General features: G+C 36.0%; 1 protein-coding gene across 1 annotated transcript in view; it reads left to right on the forward strand.

Moving 5' to 3' along the window:
- LOC134656247 (A disintegrin and metalloproteinase with thrombospondin motifs 7) overlaps window positions 1-20951 on the forward strand; it is a 123820-nt gene that overhangs the window by 93278 nt on the left and 9591 nt on the right. The window contains exons 8-9 of the mRNA XM_063511753.1: window positions 2388-2501; window positions 8688-8834. Of these exons, the coding sequence (XP_063367823.1) occupies window positions 2388-2501; window positions 8688-8834 (261 nt within the window). The remainder of the gene's footprint in view (window positions 1-2387; window positions 2502-8687; window positions 8835-20951) is intronic.

The raw sequence follows: 20951 nt of genomic DNA on the forward strand, positions 1-20951 counted from the left end.
GAGAAAGTAACCAATGGGCAAATGATCTTAGCGTCTTTCGACTTGTATTATACTTTTGGTGGTGGTCGTGATGAATGTACCTATCCTGGGGGCACGGCAGTGCCCCCGCCAAGTCGAGCAAAACAAAGAGGCACGGCCGTACCATCCTTTTCTCGAAGCGATTCAGGCCATTTTCGACGTCCAGTAATTTTGTGCTGGCTTACATTGTTTTCTCTATTAGGTTAAGTTAACATAAGATTTGTCTCGCCCTAGCAGGATGTTACACTTTATATAAGCTACATATTATGTTAACACCTTGTAATACCATGGTTGGCATTTAACAAATTATATTATGATAAAAAATAAAACAAATAAATAAAATGTCAAATGCGATGCCAAAAAAGTTAGAAATCAATTTAAAGTGGAAAGTGGAAAAGTTCACTCTCGCGGGCGAGACTCAAACTTGCGACTCTGGATCGCTAGCCCATCGCTCTGCCAACTGAGCTACCGACACTTCACTCGAGGACAGCGAATATTTCCACCATATGCGCCTTAGAGAGGCGCCTAGCGACATCTACCGTAAGAGTATTACACTTCTTAAGCCGTTTAAGAAGTGTAATACCAGTGTGACAGTAAATTTTTCCAGTTTTAATTTATTTCTAAGCTTAATATATCATATGATGTTGTGTACGGCATCACTTGCAGACGAAAATGGACGCCTACTATTTATGAGGACAAGACTACACCTAAGACAGCTCTTAAATTATTGATGAATGTTCGAGTAATTGAGTATGTATGAATATACGAGGAACAACTTAACTGCATGTCAGCGCTGAGTAGTTAGCCATGCAAATTACCGAAGCGTGGGTTATTGGGGGCAGCGGCGAAAATTGGCTGCAAAATCGAACTAAATGATCGCTGTGTTTAACATGCGTTAACACTTTGTGTAATTTTGTCCTGGGGGCACAGCCAGCAAATTTCACTTCACGGTTTATTATAATTGTTATGCCGACGTATGGCTGGGTAACTTTCATGTACCTACGAAAAATGGATTAGGAATTTTGAACAATTGCACCCATTCGAACAATACACAAGTATTGCCCGCATTAAATATTGTATCAATATTAAATTAGTTTTCGCGCTCGTTCTTGAGAGCACATTACTTCACATGTGTGCAGTGCCTATTGGGCCTTGTGGTTTTTCTTCGGCACCGTATACTTAGGTATCTATAGTCCAATTTTAACTTTAGACATGTATTTTCACATATGTAAACATATAGAATAAATTGTAAACAACAAAAGGTTTACTAATAGATTTGATACCTGTTATTAACTACGAGGTTAAATTAACAGTATAGTCAGTATAGGTATAAGAAGTGCGCCCCAGACCGCTTATTTCGGCTATATTCACTTATATAGCAATGTGGCGTAAGTTCTTTACACTAAACTCAAAGTAAAGAGCTAGTTCAATTTGGTTTAGCAACAAACGTTTTTCCCATATCGATGTAAACGTATCGCGGGCAGCAGACGGCCGGGAATAGACTTCTATAAGCGTCGCCTGACTCACTGCTCGCGGAAGGCGGGCTCTATAAATCCCATACAATAAATTTAATAAACTCATACACACGTATGCACTTTACTATCGCGGTTACTATAGTGTAAACAGCGTTTATTTGTGGACGATCGACCGGTTTTGGTTAAAGTTACATGGCTCTCGTAATATTGTGTGTGGCTTTTTTTCGAAAAATCATCAACTTTTGGGTTATTTACACTCAGAATCAAGAGTACTATTGAATGAGACAAAGAAAAAAGTGTCCCTCGTTTTTCATACAGATTTTGGGTGTCATCAGTTTTGTAACGGTCCATACAAAATCTATGTGAAAATGCGTTACAAAACTGTCATTTATTTTGGGACACTTTTTTTTTTCTAAATCGATAGTCAAGATCAACTCATCCACTGCAGGATATAAAATTCTTTATTGTTGCGGTGTCTCGCGATTTAAGAGTACACATTAAGCTTACTAGGCAGATACATTGACGTATATATCTCGTATCGTATATCTCAGGACGGGCCTTACGGGCACTAAAAATGGTACTAGTTCAGCGGTGTCACTCACGAATTCGAGCTAATCTTGCAGTCTAACGCAACTAGTTGCTACCAATCGCGCGCGTGATGTGAACTCATCAATCAATCGCGTTGTAGCGGTGTCACACCGCTATACTGGCCCCACTCATGCCCCATTCTTATTGCCCGTAAGGCCAGTCCCGAGATATACGTCAATGGGCAGATAGATACATAGATAAATAGAATACTTATTGGCACACCTGAGTAAAAAGATACAAAAGAAAAGAACAATTGATTAAATGTAGAGGCAGATATGTATATTAATGAAATGTATTTGTCGCCAGCACCCTGGGAGTGGCGCACGTTGCCGGCATGTGCATCCCGGACCGCAGCTGCTCCGTCAACGAGGACAACGGCATCATGCTGGCGCACACCATCACGCACGAGCTTGGACACAAGTCAGTATCAGTATTACCTACTTTAATAAGCGACCGAGACAAAAGACCGCGACCGGAGACCGTGACCGTCACTTGACGATAGGCAACATATACCTAAGCGACAGTTCGCGAGCGAGACAAAGACAGGAGACAGAAACGCTCTGTCAATGATGGTCGCGGTCTCCGGTCGCGATCTTCTGTCTCGGTCGCTTGTCTCTGTCGGGGCGCGAACCTCCACCTTTACTCCTTTAGTCACTCAGAGTCTGAGCGACAACACAAAAGAACTCCACTTTTCTTAAATCCAAAAAGGACCTTGACTTCCGAACCAAGAGTGTGGTCAGTTATCAGATAATACACCGTTTTGTCTTCCCACCAGGCCGCGTAGCCAACGTGACAATCGCTGACGCTCCGTAGCGATCGAAACGCAACTGTCACTGTAACTTTAATATGGGAGAGAGATAGAGACACACAAAGCGATTCCGCCTGCTCTTCTCACAGCTAAACCGTATTCTATCCTGTCCAGCGGGCGCAGCATGGTTCCATTTTTATCGCCTGTCACTATGCCCGTCACTTTTGCACTTACATACTTGTTAGAACGTGACAGGCATGGTGAGAGCGATAAAAATACGAGCGTGCTACCGTCGCAGCAGTCCGAGTCAGTATTGTTACTAACATTTTCGTTGAAGTAAGTCAGCCAGAGAATACCTACTCTTGCAGATCCGATTTTACAACTTACAACCCGTCAAAAATTCCGTCCATAACAAAATCGACATGATTACGTTTATATTATAAATAGTCATAATAATTTAACACGGCATCCGGAATTCAAAATGTGTACCTAACTATTGCATAAAAATGCAAAGGATGCATTGTTGTCTGGATGTCTATTTTTGAATAATGCAAGACTCTAAACTCTAAGAACAGTTGTTTGATTTTGTATTAATTTACACTTCTTATTCGTACAGTCTGGCTGGACGTCTAGTTAATTCATCAGTATACGCTACGTGACTCTCATAAAGAAATGTTGATGAAGATGTTAAAATAGAGAAACTAGGTATCATTTATTTGTACTGATTTGCAAATGCTTGTTTTCGATGTGACTTGGGTTTCTTATTAAACGCATTTTTTGTTGATATTATTACTTGACAAGAAGGCATACGGCTTGATAAATAATATAGGTAACGTGACGTGTTGTAATTTTAATTATAATATCAGGACAAAAGGTTATCAAGGTTAACAACTTTAACGTTATTTCCCTTAACTAATGATGCTCACAAATGTAATGCTAAATTTAATTAACCTAGTCTGACCTAAGACCGCGACAAGCTTGATAAACTGTTGATATTCAATGATTTTGTAACTCTATACCACAAATGCAAATTTAAGTCCCCTAATGGTTTGTATGAATACGCGCCTAAAATTAATCATTAGGTATGTCCCAAACATCGAATTTAAACTGGAGGTATGTATACCTAATAGAATAATATACATTTAAGCTCCTTGCAAAACGCAGCACATCTTTTAGATCTTTCATCACTTTCGCGGAAAAATCTAGTGCTAGAAAAACATTGCGCGTTCTCGTATTTATAAACGTATCGTCAATCGCAACTACGATATTTTGGAATTTTGTAACTAAGTGGTAAGCGGTAGTTTGTTTAGTGTGAAAATAATGCAGCATCCACCATCCAGTTTATTTGACCGCGAACGGCGGCTGAGTCACTCACTGCTATTGGGACCGCATCAAGGTTACTTTCATTCAGATCGAGTTACACACTTCATTCTTCAGCAATTCAACATTCATTAATTTGATTAAATCTCCAGATTCGTACTAATTGAGATACAAGGTGCATATTGAGAGTCAGAGTATTGTACGCCAAATTCTGGCTTACATCACAAGTATTTGGTTACAACCAAATACTAACCGTATTTGGTTACAACCAAATACTAACCCTACCACCATTTATAACCACTCACATTCAAACAATAAATAATTTGTATTTGTATAATGATACGCAGCTTGAATGATCTGGCGCACCACTGAACTTGGAATAAGTGCTTGTTGCTTCCCCAAAGTCTTGAGCGTAAAGTGAAAACGCGACAAAAATACGCATAATACAAAACACATTTTGCGTTACACAAGTATGTATACTTGCTGAAATCCATCTTCATAATCGTGACGTGCTATACGTATAATGCAACAGGAAACAAATGAATTAATAAGCGCATCTGACAATAAATTACACAATTGTTTGAAGCACAAGGAGCGGTTAGACAACTAGCATAATCATAATATAAACACGATTATGTAAGTGCAAACAGGCACCAGGCAATGACCTTCGCGCTAACTCACTCTAGACACATGAATGCATCATTCGGAGAGTACAATGCGCCGAGGTGCATTGACGTGGAGCTATCGGCCCACACAAGTATTTTGTTCGGCTTATCTCGAGCAAAGAATAATGAATGGGCTAATAAAGGTCTTGATAAAGGACTCGAAGAAAGTTCTACAGGATATGATTGAAGGGTTCTGTTATCTGCCTTTGAATGGTTGTCGATGTCTCTCGCTCTGGCTCTGAGGTCATAACTGTCTAATAGCTCAAGTTAAATATGATGAACGTTTTAGTATGGAGCATTGATTGGTGATAAATTAATGAAAATTATAATTCTATCAAAAGAGAAATGTAATTTTGTCTATCGATATTAAACATGAATAAATTACTCTTTAGTAAACTTCTTTATTTAGTAAAGTAGAACGAAGTAGAAGATCTAACAGTCAAGTTTCCCTCGTACTCGACAAAACCTAATTTTTTAGAATATGAGATGTGCATTTGTAAAAACTAGTGCCCTCAGTTTTGTGAAAACCGTTTTAAAAGCGTACGACAAGACAGGCAAAGGGAGCTCTTAGTCGAGCTAAAATAAAGAGGACATAGATAGGTGTGATGCCTAAGCTGCGGCGGTAGCACGGTCGCATTTGTATCACTTGTCACCATGCCTGTCACGTTCTAACAAGTATTATATATGTAAGTGCGAAAGTGACGGGCATAGTGACAAGCGATAAAAATGAAACCATGCTGCGCCCGCGAACTATTTGTAGGTACTCAACCTGGGGTTAGACTCAGGGCTATAACCGCAAGAATTTCGTCAATTGCGGGCATTATTCTCTGTCACTCTAATTACGTCTTAATGAGAGTAAAAGAGAAAGCTCCCCGCAATTTGCGAATTTCGGTTTCTACGCCCCGTGATTAACAACTTGTTACGGTTTTGATACGACCTTTACGATCGTCTTGGTGATTGGCGCAACTAACGCACGACTTTCACTTCATTTCACATGCGCCAATCAACGTGAGCGATCTTCAAGGTCGTGTCAAAATAAAATCATTACCGTAAGAAGTCGATAAGTCTGAATCGGACGTCTAGAACGTGTAAGTGCATAATCTCAATAATATAAGGGAAGTAAGACCCAAAGACAAACACATCAATTAAATAGGTACCGTGTCATGTGTTGTTGCCATTTACAACTAATAGCTATTTATCAATGGATGAGTATGTCGCCGGCATGCCAAGTTGCCCAACTAATTACTATTGCGATAACCTAGGCGATCATGAATTACTTTATTATTAATACTGGGTGTCTCCTGTTACACGGGCAAATAATTAAAACGTACAGACCGTAGTTAAAAACGACCAACTCCATTTTCTTATCAATGCAGAAAGCGACCAAAGCCACTGAGGATGCGGGTGTAAGTCACTTTGACAAAAATAAAAAGTTGGTCGCTTTCTATAGAACTACGGTTGATTGTAGGTACTGTGTACTCGTCAAACGATAAAACCTTTGTAAATTTTTGTTTAGGTAATTATGAATTCTTTCCAAATTCCAAATTATTTATTTGTTATCATAGGTTAAACAGTATGTCTTAAATATACATAATTATAATAAACAGGTAACATGTAACGCGCATTTAAAACTAAAACTTATTTTATATTGTTGGCGATAACTATTGAAATAGAAGAAGGATTAGTTCTTTAGACTTTTTCTTTTTCATACTAATAAAATATTACGAGTATTTTCAATGTACGCTATCATCAGTGTAATTGACGGTGCTTGTCACGCTTTAAACATAACAAAATCCGCAATACAAGTTATTTTTAAACGTCGCTGAAAAACTGTTGGTCGGTTTGAAGAGTACAGCCTACAGATTAGTTTATTGATCCTGTTACAGGCCCCTCCCGGTATTACATACGGTACTTATAAACGTGTAAATAGTGCTAAATACCAACCCTCTCAACTGGCCATACCTATCTGTAGACTTTATCTCTTTGACATAAGATTTAAGTGTTGTCAATTAACAACGGGGTATGACTGTAGTTATTATTTTATTAAACACGGTCGGCCGTTCGTGTGTGACCATCACGCCTGATAATTACATCAATAAAGCAATAAACGATGTAATGTATCATTGTGACACACAATGACATGGCGATTAAATGTTATTAACCAGTGATAATTCTATTTTTGTTTTATGAATAAAATAATTCTTGTTATTGTTTCTTGTATTATATATTATCTTGTATTTTATTTTATTATATTATTATCCCTATGATAGTCTTTGTACGTCATACATATATGTACTCAAATATTCATCATGAATAAGTACCTACCATCACGCTCCGCGATTATTGCGCCATTTAGGGTTTTAGCTAAGTTGGTTGTTCAATACTTTACGCTATAGACTCTTAAGGATACTATAGCCTAATTTATGGTTATGACTTTTATCGTAAAGCAAAATTGAATGGTTTTTTTCACCAGTGTTCATAATAAAGGGAATTTAGGCGATGATTAGCTATTAACAGGTTGGTTGGCTACTCCAGACACAATAGTCATAGTCATAGTCATAGTCATATATTTATTCAATAAAACAATACAGGTATTGTGTTTGAAATACATACATGCCTTAAAACTAAAATTATTAAAAACTTAATAATATGTAGGTAATATCTAATATTAGGTAGGCTATAATTTTCCTAAATCTTAAAGATTATCAAACATTTCATCTACGGTGTAAAAGCAACCTCTCAATAAAAATCTTTTCAATTCCCTATGAAACAGCGAGTGATCTGTAATGATTTTCAGTTCAGTAGGCAATCTGTTATAAAGGGTTATGGCTTGATGACTAGCGGAATGCGCCGCAACCTCGAGTCTAGGACAAAACTTAACTTTCATATTTTTGGTGCGCGTCAGTAAGCGTTCATATTGCTCTTCACAAGACTCGTTCTTAAGAAGCTTTGTGAGCAGCACCAAGACATACAAACTGGGTACCGTGAGAATTCCTAAGTCTTTGAAAAAATGCCTACATGAAACCCATGGAGGTATGCGAACCATTGTACGAACTGCTCTCTTTTGTATTATAAGAGTCCTGTTAATATTATACTGGTAGCTGTTTCCCCAGAGTTTAATGCTATATCTTAGCTTAGATTCTATCAAAGCGTAATAGACTGTCTTGAGCTGATCTATTCCCATGACCTCCCTAAGACACCGTAAGGCATAGCATGCTGATGCAATAGAGCTCTCGACAACCTCCAGCTCAGGTTTCCAATTTAGATGGGAGTCAATGCGTACACCGAGACATTTTATCTGGTCTACTACATCTATGACAGCTCCATTCATTGATACTTCAAGTTTGTCTGTCTTTTTCGAGTTATATTTAAATAATATTAATTTAGTCTTATCAGGGTTTACACGTAAATTATTTTTGGAAAACCAGTCACTAAAGGTTAAGATAGCATCATTCGAATAGAAAGAACAATGGGATTACGCCTATAGGAGTCTACTCGTAGTGTCCACCAAGGTGTTAAGGATATTTTAAATGTATTTTTGTATATTTTTAATGTATTTTTGTATAGATGTTATGTGTTTTTGTGTTAGAACCAACATAATGTACCTACAGTATGGCCCGAACATGTTTGGTACGAATATGTCAGCGTGGCTCACTCCGCGATTTCGTTGCGTCGCTACAAGTACATGCGGCACACACCAATTGTGGTGTCTAGCCATAGTAGTTGACGCGCACCGCTACGGAACGGACGCCTGCTCGCGCTTGCGCCACCTAGCGGACCTAGCGGTCATATCTGTCGTATAATAAACGCGTTTTGTTAGAGAGTAAATCTTCTGTACCTATAGTAATATGTATTAATAAATGCTTGTTCTAGCTTCGGTCTGTACCACGACACAGAGAAGATCGGCTGCAGTAGGCGAGAGGGATCCACGTTGCACATCATGACACCGGTGTTTGAGGCGGACAGCGTCCAAGTGGCTTGGTCGCGGTGCAGCAAGCGGGATGTCACCAATTTCTTAGAGTAAGTCACAGTCAAGAGTAAGGGCTCTTTTAGACGGCGCGCGAACTCGTATACGATTTTAGTTACATTGCGGACCATTGAGGTTACATCAAATCAGCCAACCGATCAAATAACGCAATGTAATGAAACTCGCATGCGAGTTCTCGCACCGTCTAAATGAGCTCTAAGTCAAGCGAAGAGTGTCCACAGTCGTCACGTCCCTCAGCCATAACATAAGGATACGACAAGGGGCCTTATTCGACATGCCAATTTTGACGTCGCATGTTGAAGTTCATTTGAATCTGAACTATCGTGGGTTGTCGAATAGGTAAAGATCATTATCTGTCAGTGAATCTCATGTAAACAAATCATTTCATCGCTAGACTTGATTGTCTATTGGTATGGCCGCCATGTTTGGATTTATGACATTTAAAAGGGGATTCTATGGCATAGAGTAAACTGCATTTCTATTTTCTATAGTTTTTTGATTCCTCTACTCGACGCAAGATGGAGTTAACAGTCAAATTTCGATCTTGGCGTTATAAAAATAAACCGCAAGAACATGACATGCAGTTGCGTTGGTGTAGATCTATCATGAAAACGAATATATGACAATTGTCCAGAATTAAAAAAAACTTGACAATAAACATACAGCAATACATATACCACTAAATGTCAAAAAGAAAACAGATTTAGTATAATTACTAGGTAACAAATTATATATAAAGTTTAAATTTTAAACCAATCGTCGTGGGTCCTAACCCCGGCTCTTAGCAATGAACTTCTTGTAACTTGTGTGAAAAATATCATTTGATATTACACCAATTACTTTATGGTGAAGTAAAATATCATGAGTCATGAGGAAGACGGAGTAGCCAGTAGCCACAATAAGCTATATTTTTGTCCTCTGGGTTAGATGGCAGTGAAATAGGGAGAGATAGTGAAGAATGCGGCAAAATAAGCATTTATTGTGTTGTTAGTAGTTAGTAGACTAGTTTTTTTTTCTAAAAATGAAAATTGACGCAACAGCAAGCTCATAGCCCCCTATGAGCCAGTCTATTAGGTGCAGGCTTAAGGGCTAATCCCGGGGGAAGCGGAGCGTCGGCGACTAGCTGGTGCATCTGCTTATTAACCTCTTCTCACTTTTACCTCAGGTCCTTTGATTAATAAATTAAGGTAAAATTCGTAAGAACTAGTGCCTGTGTCATATTCTAAATTAGACGCTATGCCTAATTAGTTGTTATAAATTAAATTAAATAATTATTTATTTAATTAAATTTATAACAACGCAACGTGGGGTTATTCATGATGAATTTTAATGGCTTATATAAGACAGCGGTCGTATATTGCCTTAGAAATTTGGATTTTGTCAGTTTGAATGAACAGCAAACTGGAGACATTGAGATTAATTTTAAACTTATTATTTTAGGTGTTCGTAAGAAATAAGGTATTGACAGACATTGACGGAAAATCGCGAAAACCCGGCCAGGTGCGTCGGACCACGCAAAACGGAGGAGGATTCCATACTTACTTCTTCTACCATGTATCCATATGCCAAAATAGCAACAAAAAAGCCGAACAAAAATACCGTTTCTTCGCAGCACTAGATTTCAGTCCTTTTTTTAGAAAAGTAATATGTTTAGGTACATAATATATATATGTAAGTAATTTTGTTATGTGAAACTTATATGTTGTGTTACGAGACTTACGAGTAGGTAACTTTAAACTTTAACAGCCTAACAGATCCCAATAAGGCCTAGTTTACCCTCTGGGTTGGAAGGTCAGATGGCAGTTGCTTTCGGAAAAACTAGTGCCTACGTCAATCCTTGGGATTAATTGTCAAGAGAACAATAGGTTCTCATGATCCGTGGCAAAATCGAGATAACGCGAGGAAAAATAACTTTGTCACAAGAATATTTGGCCAAATATAAATCCTTATTTTAATACTCTCGTGTATTTGACCTACCTACTCGTATTGAGTCGTATTTTGCCACCTAGTAGCCTCGAATTGGTTGTTATATGTGGCTTTCCATAAATTAAGGGTCCTTATGCTTCAATAAGGACGTTTTCATGGGGTCCCGTTGTTTCCCATAAAGTTTTAAGTCATAATGTATTGTTTGTCATATTATCATTACTCATAAAACTGAAACCGTTAACATTTCAAGATTTTAGTTAGGTTATCCTATAGATAGGTTAGGTTAGGTTAGATTTGTTTTATGGCAATCCTGAAAAGTGACGCGTTTCTGAACTAAATGAATTTGAATTATGACTAACGAAAATTCGAGCAAACAATACATTATGGCTTAAAACTATTTGGGAAACAATAGAGACCCCGTTTTCATCTGAAGTTGCAATAGAAATTCAAAAAGCCACATTTTTTCAAGCTTTTACTTAGTTTTATCTGTCCCGTTGGTTGTCTGTCTGTTCCAATGTGGTTCCAATCAAATCATGCAAATTAAATCCCAACAAAAACATAAATGTGAAATGAGAGCCAAGTTCAATATTGAGAATACGTGTCGTTGTTGACTCGCCGACAAAAGAATTGAGATCTATATGGGTGCCAAGTTCTGTGCTGTGTAGAAAATCCTGAAATTATAAAGGATTTGTCTTGGCTAGTTTTTAACAACAAACCAAGTTTTTGAAAAACTAACAGAAAAATATATATTACCTATATGCCTATACGTAAAAACTAGCCAAGACAAATCCTTTATAATTTCAGGATTTTCTACACAGCACAGAACTTGGCCCCCATATAGATCTCAATTCTTTTGTCGGCGAGTCAACAACGACACATATTCTCAATATTGAACTTGGCTCTCATTTCACATTTATGTTTTTGTTGGGATATCATTACTTTTTGTACAGAAATTACTATAGTATTCATCATGAAAGCAGTTTGCCTAAGCTGAAAAGGAGACCCTCGCTAACGCGCGGTTAATTGCCAAAAAGTTTCAGTTTCACATTTTTTCTTTTGTATACGCTTTATAGTCTACTTTCATTCCAAATATCAAGTTTCTAAGTAATCTAGAAGTGGGTTAGGTTTTTGGTCTATAAGTTTTTTTTCCATCGATATATCAATAAGTTCCAGTTTTCAGATTTTTCCCTCTATATGCACCTAATATTCTACCTTGATGCCAAATATCCAGTTTCTAAGTCATCTAGAAGTGGGTTAGGTTTTTGGTCTATAAGTATTAATTATTTTTTTTCAATCGAAATATCAATAATTTCCAGTTTTCACATTTTTCCTTCTATATGCACCTAATAGTCTACCTTTTAACAACAAACCAAGTTTTTGAAAAACTAACAGAAAAATATATATTACCTATATGCCTATACGTAAAAATTAGCCAAGACAAATCCTTTATAATTTCAGGATTTTCTACACAGCACAGAACTTGGCACCCATATAGATCTCAATTCTTTTGTCGGCGAGTCAACAACGACACGTATTCTCAATATTGAACTTCGCTCTCATTTCACATTTATGTTTTTGTTGGGATATCATTACTTTTTGTACAGAAATTACTATAGTATTCATCATGAAAGCAGTTTGCCTAAGCTGAAAAGGAGACCCTCGCTAACGCGCGGTTTATTGTCAAAAAGTGTATACGCCTTATAGTCTACTTTCATTCCAAATATCAAGTTTCTAAGTAATCTAGAAGTGGGTTAGGTTTTTGGTCTATAAGTATGTTTTTTTCCATCGATATATCAATAATTTCCAGTTTTCAGATTTTTCCCTCTATATGCACCTAATATTCTACCTTGATGCCAAATATCAAGTTTCTAAGTCATCTAGAAGTGGGTTAGGTTTTTGGTCTATAAGTATTAATTATTTTTTTTCCATCAAAATATCAATCATTTCCAATTTTCACATTTTTCCTTCTATATACACCTACCTACGTCTACCTTGATGCCAAATTTCAAGTTTCTAGGTCACCTGGAAGTGGGTTAGGTTTTTGATCTATATGTCAGTCAGTCACAAAAATGCCGGTTTTTAAACGTTAATTTATCAATAACTGTTTGAGCTATGTTTATGAAATACTGTATTTTGAACAAGCTAAGGGACTTGAATACATGTGCCAAATTTCATGTGTGTAGGTTAAGTAGGTTTCAAGTTGTGAAGGGGTCAAAAGTAGCTCGAAATGGTTCGTGTAATATTACACACGGTTGCTGCGTCGCCAGTTCCTTTTTCTTTGAACTTGGCTGGACACGCTACCGCGTGTCTAGATTTGACCCACTTCTCGGGTGTTCAATGAAGCTGAAAATTTACATAAGTACATAATATGTAATATGGGTGACAATACAATATTTTTATGGTTACCATCGAGTTGATCTGATGGTGATGATACAGACAGTGGTCTTTTAAGTCTTTTTAACTTTGTGATAAAACAACGCAACTTAATTATATTTGAAAATATTTAAAGAAAAATACAGTCAGAAATTAGAAATATTGTTATCTAACCTCTCTATCACTCTTGCATATTCGAGCGATAAAGAGGCAAATAGCTGAGTTTCGATTTTCGCACTTCCCGATAGGCCCCTTTGTAAACAAACCGCCTTGATGTGTCTATGTCAAATTATTAATTGTCTGTGAAAACTTGTTAAAAAAAGTTTAAAGCAAAGGCGTAGGCAAAGAGTAGTATAATATGTATATAGCTGGTCAACCAAATCTTGTCAGTAAAAAAAGGCACGAAATTCAAATCTTCCATGGGACGATATCCCTTCGCGCCTACATTTTTCAAAATTGCCGACTTTTTCTACTGTCAAGATCTGGTTGACCAAGTATACCTATATAGCGCTGGCGGTACACCGAGAAATTCAGTAAAATGCTGCAAATGATGTTAAAGGTATGAAAATCGGTACGATTGATCTTTAGAACATTTGAAACAATTTGACCCGAAGCACCAACAAATAAAAAAAACGAGAGGAGTTATGACGTCATCTTTTTTTGTAAGGAATAAAAAAATATTGTTTAAAAACCTATCGTGTTTGGTATTAAACGAAAGGGCTTTCTGAGCCGATTCCAAACATATATCACATCATTACATTTCAGTATTTTTTTTAATTATAATATAAATAATTTTCAAAACATACCAATTAAGTTTGGGATTCTCCAGATACAATACGGTAAAATTTTTTTTGTAAAATATACCTCTAATCTTATACCTAATATCCTCATATTTAACCCTAATAAAGCAATTTTGAAATTATATACATTTAGGTTTTTTTTTATTTTTCAATTTTACATAGTGTGATCTATGAATCTCTCAATTAAATATTTAAAAAGAAAGCATAAAATTAATATATAACGGTTTTTTTCAGAAAGTCGCTTATATCTCGGAATCTATAAGTCGTAGTAAAAATTGTCTATGTAATAATTAAGAAAGAATTAACCGAAAAAACTCACCTTTAACGTCCCCCCTTTCCCGAGTTCTCCACCCCCCACTCATCAGAACTTTTTCTTACTTAAAGCTTAGATATTACCAAAGGAACATGTAATAGTATTTTATGCAACTGTTGTTTAAGAGAGGTCAAAAAAGGCGAGTGGCGTGAGTAACAATAACAACAAACAACAACCGAAAATTGTTAATAAAGACGCCACTAGTATTTTTTGACTCGGTTAAACAACGTTGCATACAATACTTTTTCTACGACCAAGCACTTACTTTGAAATGCAATGAAATAATAATAAAAATGGATTATGATGATTGTTTCATGTCCTAATGTGATAGGTTGTTCAGTGCGTGGGTTTCTTAAGGGGAACGAAAATTTTATTATTTTTGCGCTACGACGCACGGTTTAGGAGATACAGCCCTATAAATATTTTTCTTCCTCTTTTTATTTTTTTTTCTTTTTTTTTTCTTTTTTTGTGTTTTTTAAATCTTACTTAGGGGTTCCTTAAAGGGGAACGAAAATTTGATTATTTTTGCGCTACGACGCACGGTTTAGGAGATACAGCATTATAAAGTTTTTTTTGTTTTTTTTAATCTCTTTTTTGTTTTTTTTTTAAATATTAATTAGGGTTTCTTACAGAGGAATGAAAATTTTAATATTTTTGCGCTACGACGCACGGTTTAGGAGATACAACCCTATAAAAAAAAATTCTTTATTTTTTTTTGTTTTTCGTGTTTTCTAAATATTACTTAGGAGTTTCTAAGGGGAACGAAAATTTGATTATTTTTGTGCTACGACGCACGGTTTAGGAGATACAGCCCTATAAAGATGAAAATAATCGTACCATTAACCAAAACATGTCTATGGTTTACTCATCTGTCAGAAATGACAATTAAAATTAGGTTGGAAACAATGTATTCCATACAATATTTTTTAAGTGGTGATTACACGAAGTATCGTAAAAGTGCCAAAAAGATACTGCGTGTATGCACAAATATTTTTTTGGGGAATAGACTAAAGACTTGTGTTGATAACTATAAGTTAGGGGTTTAAAGGTGTGTGCACGACCCTTTAAATGACAAATAAAAGTACGGGAGTAGAAAAAGCAAGTTTCAATACTCTTATTTTACCCGAATGACATTATTACTCGTATTGAGTAATTCGGCAGGGCTATTATTACACTTTGTAAAATAGAAAAATTAAAAAAAAAACCTAAATGTAAATAATTTCAAAATTGCTAGGGTTAGATATGAGGATATTAGGGATAATTTGAGGTATATTTTACAAAAAAAAAAAATTATGGTATTGTATCTGGAGAAGCCCAAACTTGGTATGTTTTGAAAACTATTTTTATTATAATTTAAACAAAATGACTGAAATGTAACTATGTGATATATTTTTAGCATTGGCTCAGAAAGCCCTTTCGTTTAATACCATACACGATAGGTTTCTAAACATTTTTTTTATTTCATACAAAAAAACATGACGTCATAACTCCTCTCGTTTTTTTTATTTGTTGGCGCTTCGGGTCAAATTGTTTCAAATGTCCTAAAGATCAATCGTACCGATTTTCAGACCTTTAACACCATTTGCAGCATTTTACTGATTTTCGCGGTGTACCGTCAGCGCTAGAAGTGGGCAGCAAAGAGTAGTATAATATATAGGACAGTCGGCAGGCAACGTTTGTTCCTAATAAATATAACATTGATGAATCAAGGCGGTTTGTTTAAAGAGGGCCTGCCGCGAAACCAATTTCGTTATCTGCCACCATTAAATTTCGCTCGTATATGCAAGAGTGATAGAGAGGCAGATAACGAAATTTCCCCCACCCCCCTTTGGATGGTTCTTGTTTGAGTTATAATGTCACTGTATTGAGGACTCAACCTTTCCATTTTTAAAGTGTTTTTATATCGACATGACACTGGCTACTGTAGTAAATGCCAAAAAAGAAAAAAAAAACGCTGTCATAGTAACGAAAATAATAAACACGTCAATCGAAATAAACAACGAAAAATTTGCTAAATAGTATATGATAAATATGTAAAACATCATTAATTATCGAATTAAGATTACATACAACTTTGTGTAAAAAAAATTGAGGCAATTATACAGCCCGATTATACGGGTTACATCTTGAAAAAGATGATTATCTTGGAAAGAAGAGTAAATATACATAGGTGAACATAATGGTGAACAAAGGTATAGTAAAATAGGTAGGGACATAATTCAGAGTTTGCTTGTCTGGTCCACGCATGCTGTACCTATCACGACCACGGCACGGCCGTCTCCTGCTAACTTTTCGCTATAATAGTAAAATCATAGGTCTAATACCTATGATTTTAATATTATAGCGAACAATATTTCATGTTCATGATCTCGAATTTAAGACTTTAGCTTAGATTTATGGCGTGCGGCCTAGCGCGCGTTGCCTCTATGAGGAGCTGTCAAAGCGCTTTATATCTGTATGCTTTTGATGATGCGGATCAGCATTCTTATCCAGCGGGGCAAGCGGCCAGCCTGCAGAAGGGCACCCTACCGCACTTGGTAGGTCACTACACTCACTACCAGGATTTAGGGCTAATAATTTATTTATAAGTTTTAATACCTTTAAACGAGCAATTCTTGTATATTTATTTATTTATTTATATGTATAATATATTTCGGGGATCTCGGGAACGGCTCTAAACGGATTTAGATGAAATTTGCTATATGGAGGTTTACGGGGGCGCAAAATCGATCTAGCTAGGTTTTATCTCTGGGAAAACGCGCATTTTTGGGTTATTATATGTTTCCAGAGCAAAACTCGGTCTCCCAGACATTAAGTTTTTAATTTAAGTGTTTTTATCATGTTTCATATTTAAACTTACAGATGTGAATCACCAGCAGAGTTTTTGGAGAGGTGTGGTTTTCTTATTTCCTGTTACCAACCTGAAACACCATACCTACCTAAATATCAGAAAATAATAAAGTGAAGAAAATTAAATAAAGTTGAATGCTTAAAAACTTTAATGTTTTATTAAAATTAAACGAAAAAAAATGTGTAAACTGAAATAGATCAAATTTTTTTATTTGTAGTTGAATAACATATATGTATTTAATCTCCTTTAATTAAAAATCATCTCTGAGTAGATACATATTAAACAATAGGTACTTTTAGGTCTTGGTAGTAATGTTAGGTCTTATGACCGTATTTGACTATATTACTTACCAAGACCGGAGCCTGACCTGTCAGTCACCAACTATTTTGATGCTCTTTGTAGGTAGCATCAAAATAGTTGGTGACTGACAAAATTACCAAGTTACTAAGGTAGTAGGTACCTATATAGTAGGTAGCAGTAGCGCAATATTTAGTCAAAATATTTTGACTAATTTAGATTATTTTTATGCCAAAAAAGTAATACAAGCTATTCATGTTCCACTTAGTAATAAAATACGGACTTTTCTGAATATGTGGTTTACGAAATGTGTTAAGGTACAACTTGTGGTTTATTAACGTGGTTTAGAAATAGGCAGCTTGAGTTGAGAGAGGTGATGAGTAAATTGTTTCATTTTTTTTCAATTTTGAGCGTTTATAGGAGAATGTGTGGAGCAAGCATTATTTGACGTGTAGGTGTGGGTTCAACAAAAAGATCGCTTGTCAATAAGGCATTCTTGCTGTTAAAATTCAATTATTAATAGCCTTTATCGACCATCAGCAATGTAGTCCCTTTTTGATTGATGGAAATTGTCACGTAAGTTCCACTACTCGCCGCCGCATCGCCTACAGCGCATTCGTTGGTCTATCGCTCACAAGATGTCATTAATTCATGTAAACTTACGTACTGAAAAAAAAAAGTTTTACTCTTTGCTATAAATTACCCTTTCGCACGTCAAAAACTCCAAGATGGTGCCGAAGGTCATAGAGAACCAAGTCTACCTTTGGAATCATTACTTGTCAAAATTTGACATTAGCAATCCACAGTTAGGTGACAACCAAACCAAACCATTATAAACCTTAAAGTAATAATAAAACAAAGTTGTTTTTTGTTAAATTATTGTTTGTACCAAATGAACTTCAGCACTTGATGAACTTCAAATGAACTTCAGCAGTTGAATTTCAAATGACGCGAAATCTGACAGTTGTACATGTCGAATAAGGGCCAAGGAAGAATAAGAGAGAAAAGATACTCCTCAACTATGATACCGCGTAAACCGCTTAGCATGACTTGCTTTGTCGCGCGAACATGTCAAGCGCGATTTCAAGCATAGAATCGCGCGCGACAATGCAACTAATCCAAGTCATGCTAAACGGCCCAGTTGCCGGCGCTATACCTATGTATATTGTATACACACCTATACACTTATTATACTGCGCCCACAGATCTAGAATGACGTTTAGTTTGATAATTGAAGTGTGCAAGGAACCCCTCGTCGTCTTGAAAATTGAACCACGAGCATAGCTGATGGTTCGAAAAGTCGAATCTTGAGCGTAGCGAGGGTTTTAAGGCTTAAACCAACGAGCGTTAAACCAACTTTGCTCCCGAGTGCATCACAAAAAATTTCACCACAACAACGTGAGGAAAATACTAACTTAAAAAAATATTTATAAGTCAAATTCAAATGGACGTTACTTATTTAAATATATTTAGGTATCATTCAAAATCATCACTTAAAAATCCAACATGAGGAAACAATTAAAAATTTGTATCAGATTTGGCACTCTTGTAGATCTAATGTAACTTTCTCATTTGTTTTTGAAGTAGGTATAAAGAGAGCCTTTACGAGCTGGTGTAGTGAAAAATACATTACGAGAGGTCTGCAGGTTAATTGGATAGTTACCGTTATAAAACTATCAGGCGATGTAATTTACATTTAATTAGTACGGATAACAAAGTACTAATTAATATGTCCGCGTAAATTCAATTGAATACCCGTAAGACCTGCTGTAAAAGGGAGTAACAATACGATTTTATGATAAGATATTTTGCTCACGTTTCCGCCATTCACGGCCTTATAAAGCATTTTTAATTAATTAAACTTAAAAATGGATATCAAATGTATACTTAATGCAAAGTGAGATGCGGTAGTTTTAACAAGTTATTTATATGCGTAATAAGTCTTTATTGTTATCGATTAAATCGATTTCTGAGAGCCCACCGCGAAAAATTACATTATCTGCCTCTATCGCTCTATTTAGCATCTCTATAAATTAGCAAGAGCCTTTAGGATATCATGTTGTTCTGAATATATAATAGTACATAGTATATAATAACAACATGACAGCAATAAAGTTTTATAATCTATGTTCATATTTAAACTATAGAAAGGTAAATAGACGAAGGAACGACGTGGTTCGCGGTAGGCCCTCTGAGAGCCTACCTACCGCAAACATCGAAGTTAGCAAATTGCGGGCATCTTTATCTGTCACTAATATAACGCCTTAAGTTGAGAAAAAAAGAAAGATGCCCGCAATTTGTGAATTTCGGTATTCGCGGTAGGCCCCTCAGAGGGCTAGGCCCCGTTTCTCAAAAGCTTGTAACTTGTAATACAAGTGGAAGTCCCTTTCTAGCAAAAGCTGTCAAAAAGTGACATCCGCTTGCATTACAAGTTACAAGCTTTTAAGAAACGGGCCCAGTGCGGATATGATGGTCGTTCTTGTCTACGTGACAGCGTGATAAAACGGTGTCCGTCACTTTCTTTCCCACGGTGTTAAACAGTGACAGTTATTTTATCACGTGGATAAAGATGGATAAAGCTATCCATAATAGGCTGGCAGATCGTGTGCCATCAAGTTGTGCTGTTAAGTTTTATTGCTTAAATAAGTAAGGTGACAATATCGAGAACCTTAATTATATTGAATTTTAAATGACTGATCTTAAACATAATCGAATATAAATTAGTAATAGATTAGTATTCATAATTGTGTGAATAGTCATCACTAATTAATGTCCTTGAGATAGGAATTTAAATGTTCTCGCGTTCTTGAATTTGATGGACAATATAAAATATATTGGTCCCGGTTTTAAAACAACTGGATATTTAATTATAAGACGATTAAAATCAATTAATTAAATACATACCTACTTATTAAATACTTAAATTCGATATTGAACGGTAATTCTTGAATAATAAAAGCGAAAATGTGTTTTCGCGATATAGCGTTAGTTCCTGGAGTTATGGATGTATTCCATATTTTCAAAACATTTATTAGTAGGTAAAAGTTGACTTTGTTACATTTATAGTTTTTACAAGTGTAGTAATAATATTTTATATAGGTAAGAGTGTCAATAAATACCTAATCAATAACCAGATAGCATATAGGTACACATTAGGTACTGTACCTACTTAAGCACAAGAAAGTTGTTTGGTAATAAATTCAAAGTAGCATACCCCTAGAAGCACTTATCGCCACGGTACTTTTATAACCAGACTCCGATAACATCGTTTATTGCTTCTCTACCTAGATCGGAAGGTGAAATCCTAGGTTTATACCTAATGTAATGTATGAAATAGGTAGGTACTTAGTTGTTATATATGCTAAATCGTCTATTACTGACCAGAGGGCTCAGCTAATATCGCAATTGTTGAAAGAAAACACCAATAGAGACTTAAGTAATGTATGTAAATAAGGATTATTGGCAATTTACCCTGTTTGCTAAACCGCCAAATATTAGACAAGGCCAGTTAATTAAATTATTAATTTATTGACTCTGACCGCCCAGTCCTCAACCAATATTTACGATCGGCCCACAAAATATTTGAGTT

Source organism: Cydia amplana, chromosome 18 (genome assembly GCF_948474715.1).
Source record: "Cydia amplana chromosome 18, ilCydAmpl1.1, whole genome shotgun sequence".
Classification (NCBI taxonomy): domain Eukaryota; kingdom Metazoa; phylum Arthropoda; class Insecta; order Lepidoptera; family Tortricidae; genus Cydia; species Cydia amplana.